Here is a 23,208-nt window from a genome sequence, read left to right on the forward strand (position 1 = left end):
ATATATCATATATATCATATATCAATCTGCGATCTTGACAACCCTGTCATTAACTGTCCTGTCCTCTGCTCCACTAAAAATATTCGTAGAGCTAGCATGGGGCAATGTGATTCGTACCCCAAGAGGCCTCTGTTAGCGCTTGTTCCATTTTTGACCACTAGGCACAATAGTAATGCTATGGAGCAAAATGAAACAGTGGGGTACAGAAAGGCCATGCGTTATTCCTTTTTTTCTTAAGATAACAAAGTTGTTTTCTCAAGATCTACCTTTCTATCCTTATGTCGGTCGGTGTTAGACCATTTCCAAATTAGTGTCAGTCACTTGAGAAAGCGACTCAGAATCTGCAACTATACCACAGTGAACACTGAACAGGTGCTCAGTTTCTTTGCCAGTCAATTTTAAGGACTGTAACATCTCCACACTTAGTTAGATGGGTGGATAAATGGATGGCTGGATGTACTTTTTTGATCCTGAAGGGGAAATTTGGGAAAAATATCGTCAAATGCCACATGCTGAACTGAACTCAGGAACAAAACAATGCCTTGGGGCTGTGAAACCATAATGCTACTGTTGTACCTGCTTGTTTTTGCTAAGGCATGTCCTAAAATATAGTATGTATGAACAATAATGCATTTTGACATGAGAACAGTCATGATCTCAAACAAAAATCTCAAAAATCACTTGATGTCTGCTATTAGACAGGAGCCACCTGATATGCATGTCCCTGGAATGTCTCATGTTCCATAGAGATATGGATTATCAAAGATTTCGCCTCTCATAAGGCCAGGAAGAAGAGCATCTAATAGTAAGATTCTCTAAAGCATGTGTCAGACTCAAGACATTGAAACAGACACTACTACTAAATGTTTTCAGTAACATTTTCCATAATAGCGACCCCACCTCATTCTGCACCCACCACTGTACAGCCCTGTTTCATCTCACAGGACTATAATTCGAATTAGAACCAACACCTATCTGTTGCACCTGATGCAAGTCAGACCCTTGTCTAAAAATGATTTGGAAGCATGTTGGGTGTTGGCAGTGGCCATGAATTCATTTCAAGAGAGATGTGGAAATACACTAAGTAAAATCATTGTGTCTTTTTTTGTCCAGCCTGGGTGTTGTCCTGCTTTTAACATGGTCTGCTGCATCTTCTTTGGTGACATTGGCTGCACACGTCTTCCTTTTTCTGATCCAGCCATCGTTTCTTTGGTCTTCCAAGTGCTTGCCTTCTGGGCTGAGTGCTAGTGAGTCTTCACTACTTCGTAGCACAAGTCTGTGCCACCTCAGACGTGCTTCCTGCATCTTTTCTTGAATTGGGGCAACACAGAGGGTCTTCTGTACACCGATGTTTGTAACTCGATCAAACCTTGTCAGCCTAATTGACCACCTAAGCATCCGCATTTCTATGGCACCCAAGATTTGTTCATGTTTCTTAGTTAACGGCCAACACTTCGCTCCATATAATGCCACTGGTCTGATGACAGATCTGTAGACCTTGGATTTCAGACCTGTTGGGCTCTTGCAGTCACAGAGGACTTTAGTAGTTTGGCGCCATTTTACCCATGCTGCAATCACTCCCATTCATGCATCTCGTATTGTGTCATTATCAACTGTGACATAGGATCCAAGGTATCTGTTACCTTGTTAAGTTGTTGTCCATCTACATAGATGGTGCCATCTGTCTGGTCTCCACATTCGAGATACTGTGTTTTCTTGATGCATGAGTCGCGTCTTCCACGCCTGAGCTCAATGTTCTAAGCCGTGTCAAGTTTTGTGTGCCAGAATGACGTCATCTAGAGTAGTGCAGACCCCTGATGGACTCCTACCTTAATGTTGAAGAGTGGTGAGACTCCTACTGTGCACCTGACAGCACTGGTGACATTATTGTACAGCAGTTGGACCCATTTGACATATGTTTCTGGTATTCCAGGGGCTCGCATTGACTGCCAGATCAGCTCATGTGGTACGCAATCGAAAGCTTTCTCCAGGTGTAGAAAGGCCAGGGAGATGCTCTTTCTATTTTCACAATGTCATTCTATTAGTAGACAAGCTGCATGGATAGCATCTGTTGTCCCACATCCCCTTACAAAGCTGCATTGATTTGCTGTGATGATGACAATGCCCCAGAGGCGCTTGTCCAGTACCCATTCAAAGATCTTCATTGTGTGGCACAGGAGGCGGATTGGCCTGTAGTTGGAGCATTCATTGACGTCGCCTTTGCCTTTCTAAATTGGGACCGTGGTGCTGATTAATCAAGAGGGTGGCGCTTCATTTTCATTGGAGATTTTGTTGAACAATTCTGCAAGGAATTCTGCTCCTTTTCTCCCCATCAGTTTGCATAACTCTGCAGGGATGTTCATCTGGCTTATTGCAGTTGCCACTTGTGTGGTGGTTATGGATGTTACTGGGCCTAATATTGGCTGGTGGGTAGATATGACTGGGTATGGGAATTCCTCATTACAGATGTCAGTGAAATGGTTTTTCCAACATTGTTGAATTTCCTCTGGGGTTCGTAAAAGTTGCTGGTTCCTGTCCTTCATGTGCCTTACATGGCCAATGTCCTGTGTTACTAATATACATATTTGTGTTTAATAGACCTGTTTTCACAGTTCTGTGTTACAAATGCCTGTAAGTGTAAGTAGTAGTATTTCAAAACTTCTGGTGAGACAATTCCAGCAAATACAGCTCACAATCACTGCAGCGCCCCTAAATGCATAAATAAGTTCAAGCAAACATCCAAACTTGGTTGGTGTCCTGTAGCCTATATTTTTAAAATACATCTATCTGTGTATGAGTGCCTGAAATATAGTGTTTTGAATAACTTACACTACCAAGATAGGTTGGCGGGCCCTTGGGGTTAACATAGGCCCAGGGCCCTGTGTGGTCGTAATCTGGGCCTGGGCATATCTGTCAAATAGCAACATTTTTTAAAATTAATAGTCACTCAAAAGAGGTACCAATGTAGCCTGTAAGAATGCTAGTTTTTTCATGTGGTTTCAAGAGATTCGTCACGTTGTGATCACGGGGGACCCTGCAGGCATGCTTCTTAGAATTTAAATTCATTTGTTGTGCTTCACACAGTAGTGGTGAGGGGGCACATGGAACAACACACGATACACTGAAAAAAATGGAATGTGCAGTCAGTTAGATTTAAGAAAAAATATTATGTATGGTTTACATAAAAATATTACATTTCTCATCAAAATGTGATTGCATTGCTTATGCTGAACCTAATTTAAACAAGTTTCTAATTACAAAATTGAATTATGTATTTAATTTACATTAAATTAAGTGAGCATGGTCCATTCACATAGTACAGGTACTATAACTATAGTACTGTATTTAAATTAACATGGCTAGAATACATGTGGTAGAATAGCAAAGTGGTAATGTGGTTGTTGTAGAATGCCAGCAACCTGGGTTTGATCCTCAGCTCAGGTGAGTGTGTGGATTCAATGAGGTTTTTTTCAGTGTAGAAAGTTGATTCGTGTGAGCACATGTAATATGAATGTCCTGCCTCAAAGTAGCGCTGTATGAATTCCATTTTATCCTTTCTTGCCAATGGATACTTTTGTTCTTTTCTTAGATTTAAAGTTTCAATACTGAGCAAACTAGTTTAAAGTTCACTGTGCAGAAGTCCACAGGCCAGATCAAACTGCTCTTAGCCACTTCAACTTGGCAATCATTAGTCTTGAATCGATCTTTTAATATGCCTCGGCTTATAGATTATTACATTATATATTTAACATAGAATTGACATTATTCTCTGATAGTGTCTGGTAATTTGTTAACTGCTTAATGTTTAATGTCATTAACTTAAGAAAACACAAAATATCCACAAAAAATATGAATAAAAAAAAGCTTAATAATGGACACAAATATTTAGTAATACAGATATTGGAAAAATCCATTTACAGGTGACAGCATTAGTGTAATGCAGCAGATCATTATTTTATGTGCTTTGTAAACACACATTTCATTGCGCTCTCTGCAGGTATTCACAATAACATGAATATGTTTATCAGAACTGGCAGGTTCTGTTAACTTTGATGGTTCCAGGGGGGAAAATGCACTGCCTAACAACCTGCATCAAACACTTTCAGATGCAGTTGGTCGGAAATTCCAAGCTGATCACAGAGCGAATAAACGAACTTCTCCAATTCAGACGAGCAACTTTCCCACTTTTTAAAAAGTTCCTGCAAAAATCACTGGATTAAAACACTTCTGTTAAAAACTGACTTTATAACTGACTGTACTCTTTGCAATTTATATTTAATAAAAGCTTAATTGTATTGGAAAGTGAACAGCAATTTATTTATTTGCATATAATATTTTCAATATTAGATCATATTTACATACATAACACTGTCCATTAGGGGTATGCCTGAAGCCGAATAACTTATTTGGAAAAGTAAGGATAATGACTTTAAAACGAATAGCGAATACCCATGAATAATAAGAAAAAAAAACAGAAAGATGGATGACAAATGTGTAGAGTGAAATGCGTAATCAACACATCTACAACTAAATGCTATGTCTGTGAAAAACATAGATCGTAAATGTGAACTAAATTATTTTGAACTTAAAATTTTGAATCTGAAAAAAGAATAAATGTGAAAGATAGTGCTCTCTTTTTAAGTCAGAGTAAAGTTTTATTTTCATTTTTCAGTTACAAGTCTTATTTTTGAAGTATTTTGAAGAGTCATTGAGTCAACAGAGTATAGTTCTCAAAAACATGCTTAATAAAATTGCTTTTTTGAGTTAGGGACAGCGTTTTTACAGTTTAAAAATTAATGACAATAACTTTCGTTCATCACATGAATTTACCCAAATTGCACCTGCTATAGGCCTGCCTAGCCTACAGTATCTACAACTCATTCTCACTTATTGTCCACTTCCCCAATGATACCTTGACATCTGTATGGATAAATGTTTCAAAGCGGTCCTGCAGGGTCACACTGGCCTTCTGTGTCCACCTCCTCACAATCCTTGTGGAGACAGGCTGCCTTTGAACTGCAAGAACATACTGAGGTGTTAACAAGATGAGGTTATGGTGTAGTAGCTCTGTATGCTTCTTTAACATTTGCATACAAAAGGTCCAGTGTTCTATTTTCCAATGTAGTGAAGCCAGCAAACTGGTGGAAAGTTGGGAGAGTGGAATCCAGATTTAGATGGTTAAAGTCTCCAGTAATTGCCACAAAAGCTTCAGGGTGTTTAGACTGTTACTTAGAAACAGTGGCGTGTATAACGTCACATGCCACTTCCTTGTCAGCTGACGGTGGTGTTTGTGATTATGGTGTCATTGTCTGGTGGTAAATTCTGCTTAAGACAAGAGCATGTGATAAAATTTGTTTTACCTTCCTGGTCATTGTCTTTAGTACATTACTCCACGTTAAGCATTTAGATTTACCTGATAGATAGGCCTAGCCTACAGTATCTACAACCCATTCTCACTTATTGTTCATGCCCCTAATGACATATTTACATTTAATGTAAGTATGGAGAAGGAAAGGAAGGTCTCATGTTCCAAAGCATATCACATCATCTGTCAAACATGGGGAGGCTGTGTTATGGCATGGGTGTATATAGGGAAGTGGTAGCTCAGTGGTTAAGCTGTTGGACTTCTGATTGGAAGGTTGCGAGTTCGAATCCCCGCACCACCAAGCTACCATTGCTTGGCCCTTGAGCAATGCCCTTAACCCTCAACTGCTCAGTTGTGTAAATGAGATAAGGGTGTCTGCCAAATGCCTTAAATGTAATGATGCCTTAACATCTGTATGGATCAATGCAGTCCATCGACATGTAAAGGCATCTCAAAATGACCGAGATCAGCAAACTGCATTCCCAAGACATCCAGATGCTGGAAGTTCCACTTGAGAAATACACCACCATATGAGTTCCACTGGTGTACACGCTACATTGTGCACCATCAGAAGACATTACAAAGAACAAACATCACATATACGTAATCCTCGCAAAATAAATGTTACCCACATCATACAGTATGATGCTATCACAAATGTAAATGTGTTGCAACAATGTCATGTGTTGGTTGTGCCTAGTGTCATATTTATTTAATTTTATGCAATTGATTTTAGGGACATTGACGCAGCCACAGACAACATCACTAGCCATAATGTTGAACTTCCGGCAAGTTCAGTGAAAAAACAGCTCTGGCGTGACAATGGAGTGGACATCAGTGAGCGTTCCATTTGGAGGATCAGGCAAAAACTTGGGTGGAAGTATGGGAAAACTCAACATTGTTCCATGGTCAGAGACAAAAATAAAGATATACATCTCCAACAAGCCCAGATATGGATCCACGAGAAGGAGACGTTTCACAAAGTCATTTTCACTGATGAAACAATGGTGGCTTTGGATCACTTGGCTTTGGATCACCACCATGTCATTTCATAAGAGTGGCAGATGTGTGTCCAAACCAAAGCTGAAACACCCACTGCTGGACAAAGTTTATGTTTGGGGAGCAATATCCAGACTGGGTCCGGGACCTATTGCAATCTTCGAAGGGATAGTGGACCAGTCTTTCTTTGAAGATGCTATTATAAAAGAAACCACTGCTCCCTACATTAGGAACATTTCGGAGTCCATCACCGCTTTTTTCAGGACAATGACCCAAAACACACTGCTGCAAGCAGAGTTATTGCTGCAAAGGGTATAAACTGGGTGAAGACTCCACCAAAATCCCCTGATATGAATCCCATTGAGATGGTGTGGCATGCTCCGAAAGACTATATTCGGAAAGAAGCAAAACCAACTACAAAGTCTGACTTAATTGCTGCAATAAACAAATTCTGGTTCGAGGCACTTACAGTAATGGCTTGCAACAAGTATAAAAATAGACTGTTTGAAGTTCTTCCAGCCATGGTTGAGCATCAGGGTGAACACACTGGAATGTAGCATACATAGGCTAAAGTGAAATGTCATAAAATGAAAATACTGTACATTTCTGACCTCTTTCCAATAAATATAAACTTTTTCATTGGCATAACCATTTTGCAGTATTTTTTATTTATTAGATTAATCTGGAACATAATAAAACTGAATGCTACAGTAATGAGTGTATCAGTATCAACAATCGAACATACATGCCAAACATAGGTCATTAAAATACTGTGACACTCACTATATAGGGAATAGTAAATTAGTGAGTGATTTCGGATACAGCATGAAAAAAGTGTGACTTATAAAGCCATGTAAGTAATTATAAATACATAAGGTCACAGTTGCAGCCTAAACTCACAATTGCGAGAAATAAAGTTGGAGTTGCTGGCTCAAAAGGGAACCCATCCTCATCTGGGCGCAGCGGATAGTGCAATTATAAATAAATCCCTTCTATTATTGTGTACTATATGGACAAATAGTGCAGTTGTGCAACCAGTAAATTCATCACAGTTTTTGCAAGAATTCCGGTTGGTTAAAATCTATCCACTGTCCACTGATGGAGTCCTGAGTATGAAGGTGTTCGTGGCAACTGCAGCCCCAAAGCCACTACAGCAATCACAGTCCCAGGCCATTACAGTACAGTTCTCCATATGAGATCCCCAAGCCATCTCCACAGCCCCCAGGTGGCACCATCCCCAGTAATCCAAATGGTTCTTCAGGCCGTCAAAATGGGGCCACCCCCAGCAGCAGCGAGCGAACATGCATTGTGCTGTTTCTTTGTTAGATGGGATTTATGTACCCTAGTCTAATCAATGGATTTACGTGAAGGACTGGAAATACGTGAAGGACTAGAAATCTGAATGACCAAAATATTAATATAGCAATAAAAGATGTGCAGCCTACAATTAACTAATAATTGTTAATATATTATAAATTAAAATACTATTAATAATAATTAATTAAATACAGTTAATGCTTATTTTTCTGTTTATGTTTACACTGGATATGCTACAGTACATTTGTTATTATCGATCGTCTAAGCATTACCAGTGAGTATCCATGAGTACCGAAGAGGGAAAAAAACAGACTTGGCCATATGAAGATGTATACAATGTATAAAAAATTTTAACTTAATACTTTACACTTTCCTTTTAGTTTATTGGCTCAACTTCTGTCTTGTAGATTTTTAATATGATTATATGGAGGAGAAAAACCTTAACATAAAAATATTATGTTTCTGCTTGCATTACGGTGTCATTGTTTGGTGTTTTACCTTCCAGGACGTTGTCTTTATGCTACATTATGCCATGTTAAGCCTTTAGATTGAACTGCAGTGTTAATCTCGTTGAAACAAAATGACAAAAAGGTTCGTGAATGAAGGTTTTTTTTTTCCTCAATGATAACCAAGACCAGACAAAAACGTGTGTCATGACTATAATTTTTCGTTTTTTATTTAAACAAAAATATGAGAAAAAATAATAAAGATTAACAATTAACAACACACTAATAATGTTTATTGAAGAAAAATCTAGAAAGAATGTGATTGTTTCATATAATGCACTCATAAACAATAAAGAAGTAATGTAGGTATCAGCAGGAATGACCTGCTTGAGCTGCGTGAGCTGCGTGAATGAAAAGAAGTAAACTAAAGCACTTCACTAGCGGGTTAATTAACTCACCCAAACGCATCCTTTAGGAGATTAATCAGATTCATACACAACATAACTGCAATATCACTACGTTCATCTGCACAAAATGACACAAATGCACAACTATACGTGATAGTCAGTATGTGGAAATCACATTGTGAATAGGCTCTTTCTGTAACAACACATTTGGTAAATGTTTAAATTAATACTTAAAATGTTTGAATATTTGGTTTGATTTTTGCACTTTCTTGTCAGCTAAAATGTTATTGTTATACTGTCTAAATGCAATAAAGCGAAGCAAAATAAAACGAGTGTTACAGTAATGCATGGATTTATGCATCAATGATCAAACTTCAAATTAATTTAATGTAAATCAAATTCACATGCCAAACATCTAAAAAATACTACTAATAACTGAATTATTAATGTTTTTTGGCATGTGTGCAGTACAGGTATTGTACAATAAACTTGAATTACACTGAAATAAATGGAATATTAATAATAAATGGAATATTACATATGGTTTATGTATGAAACATATTGTATTAAAACAAATTATGTTAATGTAATGCAATTCAATCATGTGGAAGCGATGTATGCATTTGAATTCATTGAGGTTTTTTTCAGTGTATGGACTTCTGTGTTCACTTTAAACCAGTTTTTTTCAATAGTGAAACTTTAAATCTAAGAAAAGAACAGAAGTTTCCATTAGAAAGAAAGGCGAAAATGGAATAAATTCAATGCTACTTTGAGGAAGGACATTCATATTTACATGTGCACACACGAATCAACTTTCTTCACTAAAAAAAAAAGCTCATTGAATCCTCAAACTCACCTGAGCTCAGGATCGAACCCAGGTTATTGGCATTCTACGGCAGCCATATTACTTCCGCGCTATTCTAGAGCACACATTTTAGCCATGTTAATTTAAATACAGTACTATAGTTATAAGTACCTGTACTATGTGAATGGATCAAGCTCACATTACATAATTCAATCTTGTAATTAGAAACTTGTTTAAAGTAGGTTTAGCGTAAGGAATGCAATCACGTTTTGATGAGAAACATACTATTTTTATGTAATATTTTTTCTTAACTCTAACCGACCACACATTCCATTTTTTGTAGACTCGATGATGTTTAATGTGCTCTCCTGCTTGTTGCAAAACGGTTCTGAGAGAGGTTCACAGATCTGCTGGCCAAGCACAAGCAGATCATGGGTTTCAGTACAAGAAACAGCACCGTTTGGTTGGAAAAAGAGTATATGCTGTATACAGTATATATCCTGGCAGAACTACTGTATCTACTAGCAAGCCGTGTTTGTTCAAATGAAACATGACTGCCCCTACTGGTCTTGTCTTTCCTGGTTGGTTCCCTGCCCAGGAATTGAACCCAGGCCATGGCGGTAAGAGGCTGTTCCTTCTTTTTTACCCATATAAAAGTTCAAGTTGTCACACATCCTGAAAAAAACAGGTAAATGTTCCAGTCATGGGAAAGTAGTGCACTTTCTGTACTTAAGAAAGTATCTGTACTCAAGCAGATATTTGTTTATTGAAAGCTACACCAATCAGCCATAACATTAAATCCACCTGCCTAATATTGTGTAGGTTCCCGTTGTGCTGCCAAAACAGCTCTGACCTGTCGAGGCATGGACTCCACAAAACCTCTGAAGGTGTGCTGTGGTATCTGGCACCAAGAAGTAAGCAGCAGATCCTTTAAGTCCTATAAGTTGTAAGTTGGGGCCTCCATGGTTCAGACCTGTTTGTCCAGCACATTCCACAGATGCTCAATCAGATTGACATCTAGGGAATTTGGAGGCCAAGTCAATACCTTGAACTCTTTGTCATATTCTTCAAACCATTCCTGTACAATTTTTGCAGAGTGGCAGGGTGCATTATCCTGCTGAAAGAGGCCAGTGACATTAGGGAATACCACTGCCATGAAGTGGTGTACTTGGTCTGCAGCAATGTTCATGTAGGTGGTACGTGTCAAAGTAACATTCACATGGATGCCAGGACCCAAGGTTTCCCAGCAGAACATTGCCCAGAGCATCACACTGCCTCCACTGGCTTGCCTTCTTCCCATAGTGCATCCTTGTGCCATCTCTTCCCAGGTAAGTGATGCGCACGACCCCAGCCGTGCACATGATGTAAAAGTGATTCATCAGACCAGGCCACCTTCTTCCATTGCTCCATGGTCCAGTTCTGATGCTCATGTGCCCATTGTAGGCGCTTTTGGCAGTGGACAGGGGTCAGCATGGGCACTCACTGCGGCTAAGCAGCCCCATACTCAGCAAGCTGCGATGCACTGTGTGTTCTGACACCTTTCTACCATAGCCAGCATTAACATTTTCAGCAATTTGTGCTACAGTATCTCTTCTGTGAGATCAGACTAGATGGGCAATCCTTCGCCCCATGTACGTCAGTGTGCCTTGGGTGCCTATGACCCTTCCTTAGACCACTTTTGGACCACTAACCGGTGGATTGTGTTAGCTTCACCTCTGCCGTGTGGAGGCGTTTGTTAATGTCACTGATTGTTTTGGGATTTTTCTTCAGAGCTCTCTCAATGTTTCTTTCATCAACTGCTGTTTTTTTTTCTCCCATAGACAGCACTCTGGTATACATGTTGGCTTATCCTTTTTAACTACAAATGCAGTCTACACAGGTGAAACCCAGGGCTCAAACCAAGTGGAGACATTCAGAGCTATTGATTGTTTAAAGAATTAATCAAACAGGGCACACAGAGGCAACACGAAACACCTGTCAGTCACATGTTCCAATAATTTTGAAAAATGGGTGGGTTCAAACAAATGGAGTTTAACACATGTATATGTAAATATCAGGAAATGAATGTCATGTAATATTGCCACACTGCATGTTACAATGAAAGCTGAAATTCTGTTGTCTCATATTCATCTTTTGCTCTCAAACCCAAATGTATTTGAGGGGGGGGGTCTCTGTACACATTGGCCTCAGTGAAGGAGATGGATCTATGTACCTGTCAGTCTCAGTGAAGGTGGTGTGACATCTGTCTTCCATTGCTTGAGGCTACTAGTGATATTTTGTAAATAAAATTATAATTTATCTACCATGGTACACCATGGTACCACGGTGATAATGAGAGCTGATTCAGGATTGGCAGTGTGATGAAGAAGAAATTCAGATGTCTTTCTCAGTGATTTTACTGAAACATTTTGACATGCATGAACATACTCACTGCTCATTCCACATTCATTACCTCTGGCACTTGGGATGAGTTTTATATAATAGTTCTAATCTCAGCCACAGGATTGAATGTGGAAATGAGTAATTTAGAGCAGTGAGTCATTAAGAAGAGAAAATGCTCAGACTCTCCTGACCTGATTGGTTTTATTAACTCTTGACCCAAGGTGTGAAACAAACGGCTGAAATCCCAATGTGCTCAATTTATAAACTCATTTAGAAGCGGCTGAAGAATGGCGCTGTTAGTAAACAGGATGTGATGCAATAAACTGCTACATTTTCTGCACAGAGATCATGATGTGTTTAATCTTATGCAGATTAAACATTAGCATAGTTTTACCACAGAATGTAATGTTTCATATTTGCTTTTTTTTTTTTTTTCTCTCACATTGCTGTCTCTAAAGTGATGATATTTACATTAACATTGTCATATTCAGCAGGTCAAAACCAGCAAATACTGCAAAATTACACTGTAAAAATACTGCAAAATTACACAAATGCACAGCTCGTTTTGTTATTTCCCATCCACACAACACAACACGTGATATACCAGTATGAGTTTTTATAATATGTTTTTAACAACAAAACAACCAAGAAGGTGTTTATGTGATTCGTGATCTTCCTGATACCACTTTCCACAAAGCTTGTCCACAAAGGATGTGGTTCATTAATGTTGCATTACTGATGAGTGTGGAAAGTTCTTCTCAAAGAAAACACTAATTCATCTTCCTTCAGTTTAAGATTTTAAGTTTGTTTGGAGGATGTGTTTCTTGGGAATAATTTAATACTTGTTACGCACACAAGCAAGGTGATTGAGAACTGAGGAAGAAACTTTGAGAAGAACAAGACTCAAAAGGAAACTCATCCTCATCTGGGTGACAGCAAATAGTGCAATTATAAATAATTCCCTCCCATAACTGTGTACTACATGGTCAAAAAGTGTAATTGTGTAAACAGGAAATTTATTATGGTTTTCACATGAAGTCTATTTTGTTGAAGTTATCAACTGTTCACTGATGAAGATGAGTGCAAAACTGTTTGTGGCAATTGCAGTCCTAAAGCTATCAGCAATTGTAGTCCTAAGCCATCGTAGCAAGACTGTTCATATCAATTGCAGTCCAGAGCCATCTTCCTGGTTTTTAAATGGTACCATCCACAGTAATCTCGTTGATCTATTGCGGTCTCTTCACTCATCTCACTCTCAACCAGAGGCATAGCAACAGTGTGTGTGTAGGTTGAAAATCTTCAGTAAAGAAGTTCCCCAAAACCTCAGATGGGTAATGTACCCATATCACTAGCCTGTGAGACTTGCGCTAGTTTATTTTGAATTATCATGCTTTAAAAAATGAAGCAACTTACTGTCTGGAAACCAGAGAAACAGAGAAAGAACAACAAGAAGAGGAAACCCAGAAGCAGAACTGCGGTAAGAGATGATAAAAACGAAACTGGTTGAGAACTGTAGGTTAACAGATAAAGTAATTTAACACTAGCGTAACAAACAGCTAACTAGGTGTCAGAGCTCACTTTGGAGCACATAATGTAAATTATTTAGCTAGATTTCTTGGTAGAATTTGTTATTTTGCTCAAATTGTCTTGATATCTTAGTCTTTTAAAGTATATACAGAGTATAAAAGCTAGCATTTTACCAAAAGTTTTCTGTTTATGTAAATGGGAAACCTGATGTTGCACTACACCTCGCATGCAGATTATAACGCTAACACTTTCAGACAGAGATCCTACAGCTGACCTCTGGTCTCAACACACATAATTCTGTCTTTGCGGCTAACGCTAGCTCTGTGTGTATGATGAAGAAATAAAGTAATAAACCATCTCACTTTGATATGAGCGATTGCAATGTTTGTTTATGAGAGCCTCAGTCAGGGCTAAAAAACAGTATAACTGTGGTACAGATTAGCTTATCTTAGCTCTCACATGAATGTGACCTAAGGGACCCAAATCCCTGCTGAATTACCCCTGTCTCCCTCATCATATGTTCCTCATCATATGTTCCTCATGTGGCAGTCTGTCATATCTGCCCCAAAATTTCATATTTGGTTCACAGCCAAGGTTTCTCTCTCTCATCTGCCATCTGCACTCACTTCCTTAATGAGATCCAAACAGACACCGGAGATCAATCTCAATTTAGCTCCAAATCTCTCACACTATCATTCAGACAGACAGACAGACAGACGGACAGGCAGGCAGGCAGGCAGACTCATCTTGCCTTCCTCCACCTGTCGGAGAAACAGGAGCCACACTGCAAATGGACACATAAAAAAAGAATGTGTGTGTGTGTGTGTGTGTGATATTGTGCTAGAGTGGTACATATCAAACAATACAGAGTTCCTTAAAGCTGCATGTCTCCTACTGTCTCCTGTGTGTGTGTGTGTGTGAGAGAGAGAGAGAGAGAGAGAGAGAGAGACAGACAGACAGACAGACATGCATGTAAACAGACAGACACATAAACAGACACCCAGAGAAACATACATGAAGAGAGACAAGCAAGCAGACAGACACACGCAAAGACAGATAGGCAGACTGACACAGTCAGAGACAAGACAAACACAGAGAGAGACAAACAGATATACAGACAGGCAGACACACACACACACACACACACACACACACACACACATTTAACTGTGGTAAAATCAGATGTGTGTGTGACAAGAGTAGGAAATAGAATATGTAGCGAAGTAGAATTCTGTGTTATATAATATGTACCACTAGAGGGCAATCTCTCTCTCTCTCTCTCACTCTCTCTCTCACACACACACACACACACACACACAATGCTGAGCTTATACACGTGTAGCTGCGTCGTACACACATTACAGTTCAGAAATCGTGATAATAATGATGATAATGATGATGATGATGATGATGATTGTTGTTGTTGTTTTGTTGTTGTTTTAATTATTATTGATATAAATTACTATTTGTATTAGTGTTATTGCATATGTACTACTACTACTACTACTACTACTACTACAAATAATAATATTAATAATAATAATAATAATAATTAATTAATTAGTAGTAGTAGTAGTAGCTTAGCTATTAGTATTAGTTTAGCTAACACACACACACACACACACACGCACGGCTCAGTACGTGTTTGAATGGGAGAGCTCCGAGTTGCCTGATTGGCTGTTATTAATATCTTCCTAAAATGAAAATGACTTTGGTCTGGTTAATGAAATTCTTATTCTTTAAATGAGTTAGTAACTTTGTAGTTTAGAACCGTTTTACAGTTCCGGTTCAGAGTTGAAACTCTTTGTGTTTGGGCTTAAAACTGTGTATATTATTCTGCAGATGCGCGTTTGTTTTCTGACGATGTGGCAACCCGCCGTGCCTGTGCGCGCGCGGACCGGATGCGTTACATCCTGCGGGACAAAGAGCTGCTCTGTTTCCCCTCCACACACGCACGCACGCACGCACGCACACGCGCGCGCGCGTGGACCAACTACAGTTTGGCTCGTGCACTTGGACTTGAGGCGCCATTTCTGACTTTTTTACAGCTGCAGTGTTTTTTTAAATAAAAAGTGATGAAAACTACGAGGACATCCATTTATTCTGCTTTGTGCTGGAGGATGTATTGAACGCGCTGCATCGGACACACGCACTCACTCATTCACTTCACACACACACACACACACACACACACACACACACACAGGGGCTCGGAGTGTTGAACTAACGGTGAGTTTTTAAACTTCGACATTGAAGTATTGTTCTAGAATAGAGCGCAGTGATGAATAAATTAAAGGTAAACTATTCTTTTACTTTAATATTAACATGCATACTGTTTTAATCAAGAATTTTACAGAATGAAGTCAGCGCGCGCTTGTTAATTCAGACAGTAAATATCGGAGTAGTGTGTGCGCGCGTGCGTGTGCGTGTGTGTGTAGAGTTGTGAAGTTTCGCGTGAGCAGTTTAGAGTGTCTTGCAGAAGTCGCAGTGCATTATGGGTATTATGGTTCTGATGGATAAGGATTTTTCACATGGAGCAAAACTTGCATCAAGTTCCTTACTTATAGACCTGTCTGTCTCTCTGTCTGCCTGTTTGTCTCTCTGTCTACTTGTCTGTCTTTCTGTGTCTGACTGTCTGTCTGCCTGTTTGTCTGTCTGTCTCGCTGACTACCTGTCTGACTGTCTTTCTGTCTGTCTGTCTCTCCATCGTCTCTGTTTGCCTGACTCTGTCTGAGTGTCTGTCTGTCTGTCTGTCTGTGTATACATCTGCCTCTCTGTCTGCCTGCTTTTTCTCTCTGTTTGACTGTCAGTCTTTCTGTGTGTTTTTCTTTGTCTTTTTATCCGTCTATCTCTCCGTTTCTTTAATGAATATATATAGATTGATAATGATGACAATTATTATGGGATGTCACAATGGTACAGCAGATATCCTCACCTCTTCATAGCTCCAGGGGCCAGGGCTCAGTCCTGAGCTCAGGTTACTGTCTGTGTGGAGTTTCACACGTTCACACAGCTCATGTTTTTTCCCACCAACAGCTTTTATCAAAACAAACACACTTTAACACTCTCTTCTATTTGGAGCAGGGTAGCGAGTGACAGCTAATGTAGCGTGTGAAAGTAAAGTAGCAAGTAAAGGCGTACCTGGTGAGTGTATGGTAACATAATTAGGGAAAGATAACCTAGTCACTGAAAGGTAACCTAGTGAGTGACAGCTAACCTAGCAATTAAAAGCTTACCTAGTGAGTAACAGCTAACCTAGTGAGTGAAAGCTAAGCTAGTGAGTGAAAGATAATTTAGAGAGAGAAAGATAACCCAGTGAGTGAAAGATAACCTAGCAAGTGAAAGATAATTTAGAGAGTGAAAGATAACCTAGCAAGTGTAAGAAAACCCAACAAGTGAAATGTAACGTAGCAAGTCAAAGCTAACCAAGCATGTGGTAGATAACCTAGCGAGTAAATGTTAAACAGTGGGTGAAAGCTAACCTAATGAGTAACAGCAAACCTAGCAAGTGACTACCAACCTAGCAAGTAAAAGATAAACTAGAGACTGAAAGAAAAACTAGCAAGTGAAAGATAACGTAACGAGTGAAAGGTAATATAGCGAGTAACAGCAAACCTAGCAAGTAACAGCTAACCTAGTGAGTGAAAGTTAACCTAGTGAGTGAAAGGTAAACTAGCAAGTGAAAAATAACTTAGCAACTAAAAGATAACCTAGAAAGTGAAAGATAACCTCACGATTGAAAGATAATGACTATAAGATAACCTAGTCTGTAAAAGGTAATCAAACGAGTGAAAGCTAAACTAGTGAGTGAAAGATAACCTAGTGAGTGAAAGATAACCTAGTGAGTGAAAGGTAACATAGCGAGTGAAAGGTAATGTAGTGAATGAAAGATAACTTAACAAGTGAAAGATAACCTAGCGAGTGAAAGATAACCTGATGAGTGAAAGATAACCTAATGAGTGTAAGACATCCTAACGAATGAAAGATAATGTAGCAAGTGAAGATAACCTAGCGAGTGAAAGATAACCTAGCGAGTGATAGGTAAACTAGTGAGTGAAAGATAACCTAGTGAGTGAAAGGTAACATAGCGAGTGAAAGGTAATGTAGTGAATGAAAGATAACCTAGCGAGTGAAAGATAAGCCAATGAGTGAAAGATCACCTAGTGAGTGAAAGATAACCTAATGAGTGAAAGATAATGTAGCAATTGAAGATAACCTAGCGAGGGAAAGATAACCTAACAAGTAAGTGAAAGATAGCAAGCATAGCTGCTGTGTAAGACTGTAATTGGCTGGTTGTTACATGGAGGTTGAGTGCTGTCTCAGGTGGAGTCTCAGAATGAAGGCTGCCAATCAAGTGTGCTCATTAGAATGTTAGGCCACACTGATTAAGACAGGCTCAGATCGGTGAGATCAGCTGCTATTTGAATGTTTTTTAGTACATTAACATCTTATTAACTTTTTATATTAATATTTCATAGTTTGTTCTCAGTATTTTAATGAAAAGTTTGATGAATGAAAAAATAACATCAGGAGGTGAAGCTGGAGAGAGTGAGAGCCATTAACGGTGCGTGCGAGAAGGCCACCAGCCCATTACTGCACAAAGAACCCTGTGTGTGTGTGTCTCTGTGTGCGTGTATGTGTGTGCTTGCTATTTGCATGGATTTGTTTATTAGCCTCTTCTGCTGGCTTCTGTTCATGCAGACGTTTTTCTGAATTTCCACCAATTTTGAGCTTGTACAGTGGAAATCAGCAACTTAAGCAATTCTACACATGAAACAGAATTAGTCGCCTCTTATTTTAAGAGTGTGTTTTTTGTCCCTAAATATGGCCAAGAACTGCCTACTTTCAATTCACTTTAGATTTTTAAACATGTTAAACATTTTTAAACATGTTACACACCGCAGTTTTTAGAAGAAATGTTAATAATATTGAGGCTTTAACACTGCCTCTATCCTCATGCAGGAGATGAAGGTGTGAGTGAAACAGGCAGCAGGCAAACTTTTCTCATTTACATCCATATGCTGATTAGTCATCTTCTGTTGGCTACAGTCATGCTGATTTGCATATGCAGGGACGTTCTCATCCTATTTATTGCTCTGTTTCCCCCAACAGGACTTTCAGATGTGTTCACTTCGCTCCAGAAATCTTCACATCCCCTTTTTGAGCAACAATGGAGCCGAGAGCCCAGGACAGCAGCAGTGGCCTTCTCTCGCTCCACCAGATCCAAACTGTCCATTCCAGCAACGAGTACACAGAGAGTCCCACGACCTGGCCCCGCCCACAAAACTCTGACTCTGCCCCTGATGAAGGTGCTGTGCCAGGTCCAGATGATCACGCTCACGAATCTTCACATTCACCTCGAAGTGCTCGGAGGTCCACATACACAGAACCGTCGTCAGAGCAAGAGACTGTGGGACACAAAGGTGAAATTGTAGTAAAGGAACAGCCGGAGAAACTCGAACAGGAAGTGGAGAAGGGACTCCGTGTGATATCCACTCAGGAGCTAAGCTTTCTGGGAAATTTGGGCAAAAAAGTGACAGCAGTAGAGGAACAACCGAGGAGCTTTGAATCGAAACAGGAACTGTTGGAGCTGGGTGGAAGTTTTATCTCAGAGCAGAGGAGTCTGGAATGTGTAGGCGAACTAGATGTTGCAATACAGGAGCAACCCAAGAGCTGCGACTCGAAACAGGAAGAGATGAAGCTGCTGGGAAGTGCTTCCACAGATCAAGAGCATTTAAAATTGGAACCAAAACAGGAAACGACAAAGCAACACAACAGGAAGCACCCAAAACCATGTGATCGCTGCAACCGCTGCAAGTGCAGGGATTGCACGGCTGCACCGCCCCTTCCGGCCTGCTGGCTCTGTGGACGTCGCTGTCTGTGCTCGGCCGAGGCGATGGTGGAGTATACCACATGTGTCTGCTGCCTCAAAGCGCTGCTCTACCACTGCTCCAGCGATGACGAGGACTCCAGCGCTGATGCTCCGTTTTCCTGCCACGAGTCCCAGAGGTGTAAGCGATGGAGTACGGCAGCAGCCATGGCACTTGTCCTGCCCTGCATGCTGTGTTACGGCCCTGCCCGAGGCTGCCTGGCACTCTGCCAACTCTGCCACGACCACGCCCACCGGCCCGGCTGCAGATGCAAGAGTCAACACGTAACTCACAATTTATGATTCGTTTTTATTTTGTTGTTTAGGCACTGATGGAGGTGATGTTTGTTTGTTTTGTGTATGTTGTTTGTGTGTTCTTTTTTTAATAATAGGATGTGGCAAGCCATGACTCATAGTGTTTAATTCAGACTCATTGTTTTTAGTTCTGACTTCATATTTTTTTAGTGCTGACTACTTTTCATTCATTATTTTCAATTTGGACCCATTACTTTTAGTTTTGACTCAGTTTGACTCGTGTGTTTTTGATTTGGATGTTTTGGGAAATTGTGGACGTGGGACAGGACACTGACAGTGCTGTAACATTCACTTTTTCTAGGAGTTTTTCAGTTTTTATTTTTGATTTGTGATTGTTAACGTTGTACTTTTAGCACTGTAGACCAAGAAACGTGACAGAGTGGAAAGTGGACTGTTTTTTTTTTTTTTTTTTTTTGCATTGTGGTATGATTTGGACAGATGGAGACTTATTTGTTTCTTTGATATATTTTCTTGTTGTCTTGTTCATTTATGTGTTGACACAATGTAGTTCTGACACTGTAGATGAAAGAAAGCAAAGTGGGAAGCAGCGACACTCAGTGATTCCCTTTGACTCATGAATCTGGTTATTTTTAACTCAGGAATTTGATTGTTTTTAAAGTTTTGTGTTTTGCATTATGCATTTTCACTTTGATTTTTTTTTTCTCTTTTTAAACTAAAGTCAAAATTACCATGTTTATTAATATGTGTGTTGATGTAACCAGCAATAACACTTTTTACACTTTTTACAAATGACACCAATTTGTAAATTAGTAATTTGATTAGTTCCTCAGAGATGGTTTTATTTTTATACATTTGAGCTGTGAAAAGTGTCATGTCATACCTGGACACCTCGACAGATCTTTATATATAAAACATTTATGGTGCATTTATTAGTGTTGTACATACATTTTTAATATTTGTGCTTTACATGTTTTGAATTATCCCTGGAGCAATACTTGTAAAATTGTACAGTGAAAAAAAATTTTCTAATTTTTAATTGTTTGATGTAAAGGATATTTATTTTAAGTTTTTATTGTGCAAACAAATATTTATTTTTACAGAAGCACCTATCGTGCTAACATTGAGAAACATAAATGCTGTAAATAATGCAAATAAGAGTGTCATGTGTGAAACTTATATTCATTATGAAGCAGAAAATATATTAACGTTGTTGAAATTCTCAAGGTCTTTTTTTTTCTTACTGCTTTTGTAACATCCGATTACAAAGAGGCATTGTGGAAAATTTCTGTGGCTTTTTGTTGCCGAGATCTACTCTCGGGTCACGTTTCAGAAGGCAGAATAGCCGATAGAGAGAACACCTGGTACACACACAACCTCACATATGGAGACCTGGTTTATTTCATCACTTATCATAAACTAACTCACTCACATTCATGTATTCATGTATCATATATTTATACAATATAAAACGCTTTTTTGTGATCTGTTCTGATTGACAGGAATCGCCATGTCACAGACTCAGTGCTGTGTGACTTACTTCTTAAATTATTATTAGTCTGCAAGGAGACTGCACTAAGGCTGAGCCTGTACTTTACTCTGCGCCACTTTAAGAATTATTATGTTCATATCTCGACCCCTGTGATCTCCAGCTACAGTCTTATCTTCAACTATTTCTATCTGGGTTTTCAGAGAACGTTTTTAACTTAACAGTTAAGTTACTTAACAGGTATCTTTTAATAGCTATCTTATAAGGAATAACACAATTAGGGGTGTTTGCTTATAGGAAAATATGCTGGGGTGGTGTGATTTGGAATTACCACCCCAGAGTTGATTATTTTCCTGTAACAGCATGCCCCCAAGAGTCTTAATCCTCTTAAAGCACAGCAATTAACTATTACAATTTAATATTTATTAGAGAACAACACATCATTTACATTTATGGCAATTGGCAGACGCCCTTATCCAGAGCGACTTACATTTATCTCATCATGCATTGTATCCATTTATAGACCGTTTCAAACATAATATATATATATATATATATAACAAATATTCATGAGCATAGGAAGTGACGTTGCTGTTCCTAGGACATACCCAGTTGGCAGTAAACAGCCTTCAAAACAATAGCGAAGAGCCATAATTCACGTGTCTGGTAGGTTGATTTAAGGATGTCAAAAATAAAATTAGGATCATGTTCTGTTCCCTCAGGTCACAGATAAGGCATTTAAGCCTTCTCTTACATATTGTCCCACAGCCAAAAGAATTCCAGCAACGTAACTATAAGCTCGTCTAATCAGATAATCAGAGACATTTAAAACCAGAGGCCAATACGAATTGCATGTTCTATTCTAAATGGGTGAACACTCAGCTGTGTAATGCATTCATTTGCCAAACATGAAAGCTAAACAATTAGCTAGCTAACTCACCCAGCCATACACATACAGTGTCCGCTTGCAATTTCCCTTTCCTTCTAGCAATAGACCATTCTGAGTAGGTTCTAGACAGCGTTGGACTTGCTTCAACTATGCAATACACAATATAGAAGCCACCCACATTATAGGAGCGAATATTTCACACCTTTCCTCTAGCCGTAAACATCCAAACTATGAAACGCTTTCAGTGCTTCTCTGGTGTAAACATTTCCATATCAACAAAGTAATGATGCACATCAGGGTAAGGCTCTTCAGGCACAAGTTTTTAGTCCACGGAAAAAAAAAAAAAAGCTGTTTTCTCACATTCTTGTTTAAAGGATCCAGTAATGACAAATAATCATTTATTTATTGTTAATTTCTGTATATATCTTGTTTGTTCACTTCTTGGAAGATTCATAAATTACAAGCTAATCATTTTGTTTTGACAGCTTTATTTAAAAATGGCGCAACTGGAAATGTTTTAGGAACGAACATGCACAGTAACTTCGTTATTGTTTTTCTCATTCAAACGGTTTATAGTTATATTTAATGTTTCATCCCTTCACCAGACTCTTGATGTTCAAAAGACAAAAAAAGCGCAGCTTGTCATGTTATCGTGAAATTGTAAAAACTCCTGTCTTGAAGATCTAAAGCTTTACCTCTGACTGCTACAAAGGGCCAACATGAAGACTCCTTCCATAATTGTTAAATAAATTACTTCAGCATACCATTATTTTTTCAGGTCCCTGTGAATGAGCTGTTACTATACAACTGATAACATATTAGACCAAGTGCATTAATATAAACCTGTGATTTGCAGCTACACTGTCTGCAGCTTTCTGCTGCTGTAGAAAATGAATTAACACGTTTTGACCAATCAGAACACTGTGGTGTAATGCTGCCTTTGACTTACCACAAAAGCTGAAAATCGGAAGTAAGAACGTGAAATTACATCTTTTTTTTTTTTACTTCTGTAAGTTCAGCCTACAAAGTGAGATGACTCCATGTTCGTCTTTTGTTAGCAACAAGCTATCCAGCTACCTGTGATGAGTGATGTACAGTATATTTTCCTCCTCGAAACAGTGAACTGTACTGTATAGCTCCTCTGGTCACCTTGAATTAAATGAGTTTAATCCAAACCTCAATAACTTAAAAACAAGTATCCTATAAATAATGTGAACTAGGGCCTAATGTGCTCTAGGTGTGGATTTTTCATAAATATAATTCAGTGCCTTCAATAAATAGCCAGAATATTAGAGTATACATTTGAATAATATTTGAATAGTTGGATTGTATTCATAAATAAATTTGTATCGTTGTACCGAGAGGTTTTGTGAAATTTATTTTACAGCTAAACGGATCTCTGGTTGCAAAAATTTTGAGAGCTCCTTCTTTAGTAGAAGA

The 23,208-nt window shown here is 38.9% G+C and overlaps 1 protein-coding gene across 1 annotated transcript; it reads left to right on the top strand.

The window, feature by feature from the left end:
- The first annotated feature begins 15,171 nt into the window (after window positions 1-15,171).
- On the top strand, window positions 15,172-22,116 carry spry2 (sprouty RTK signaling antagonist 2). The gene is made up of 2 exons (XM_026928756.3): window positions 15,172-15,477; window positions 18,361-22,116. The coding sequence occupies exon 2, from the start codon at window positions 18,419-18,421 to the stop codon at window positions 19,418-19,420; it is 1,002 nt and encodes a 333-aa protein (XP_026784557.3). The 5' UTR covers window positions 15,172-15,477; window positions 18,361-18,418; the 3' UTR covers window positions 19,421-22,116.
- The last annotated feature ends 1,092 nt before the right edge of the window (window positions 22,117-23,208 follow it).

Source organism: Pangasianodon hypophthalmus, chromosome 26, assembly GCF_027358585.1.
Source record: "Pangasianodon hypophthalmus isolate fPanHyp1 chromosome 26, fPanHyp1.pri, whole genome shotgun sequence".
In the NCBI taxonomy this organism is placed as follows: domain Eukaryota; kingdom Metazoa; phylum Chordata; class Actinopteri; order Siluriformes; family Pangasiidae; genus Pangasianodon; species Pangasianodon hypophthalmus.

Coding starts and splice junctions, on each gene's coding strand:
- spry2 (XM_026928756.3), top strand. CDS start 18,419: ATGGAGCCGAGAGCCCAGGACAGCAGCAGTGGCCTTCTCTCGCTCCAC.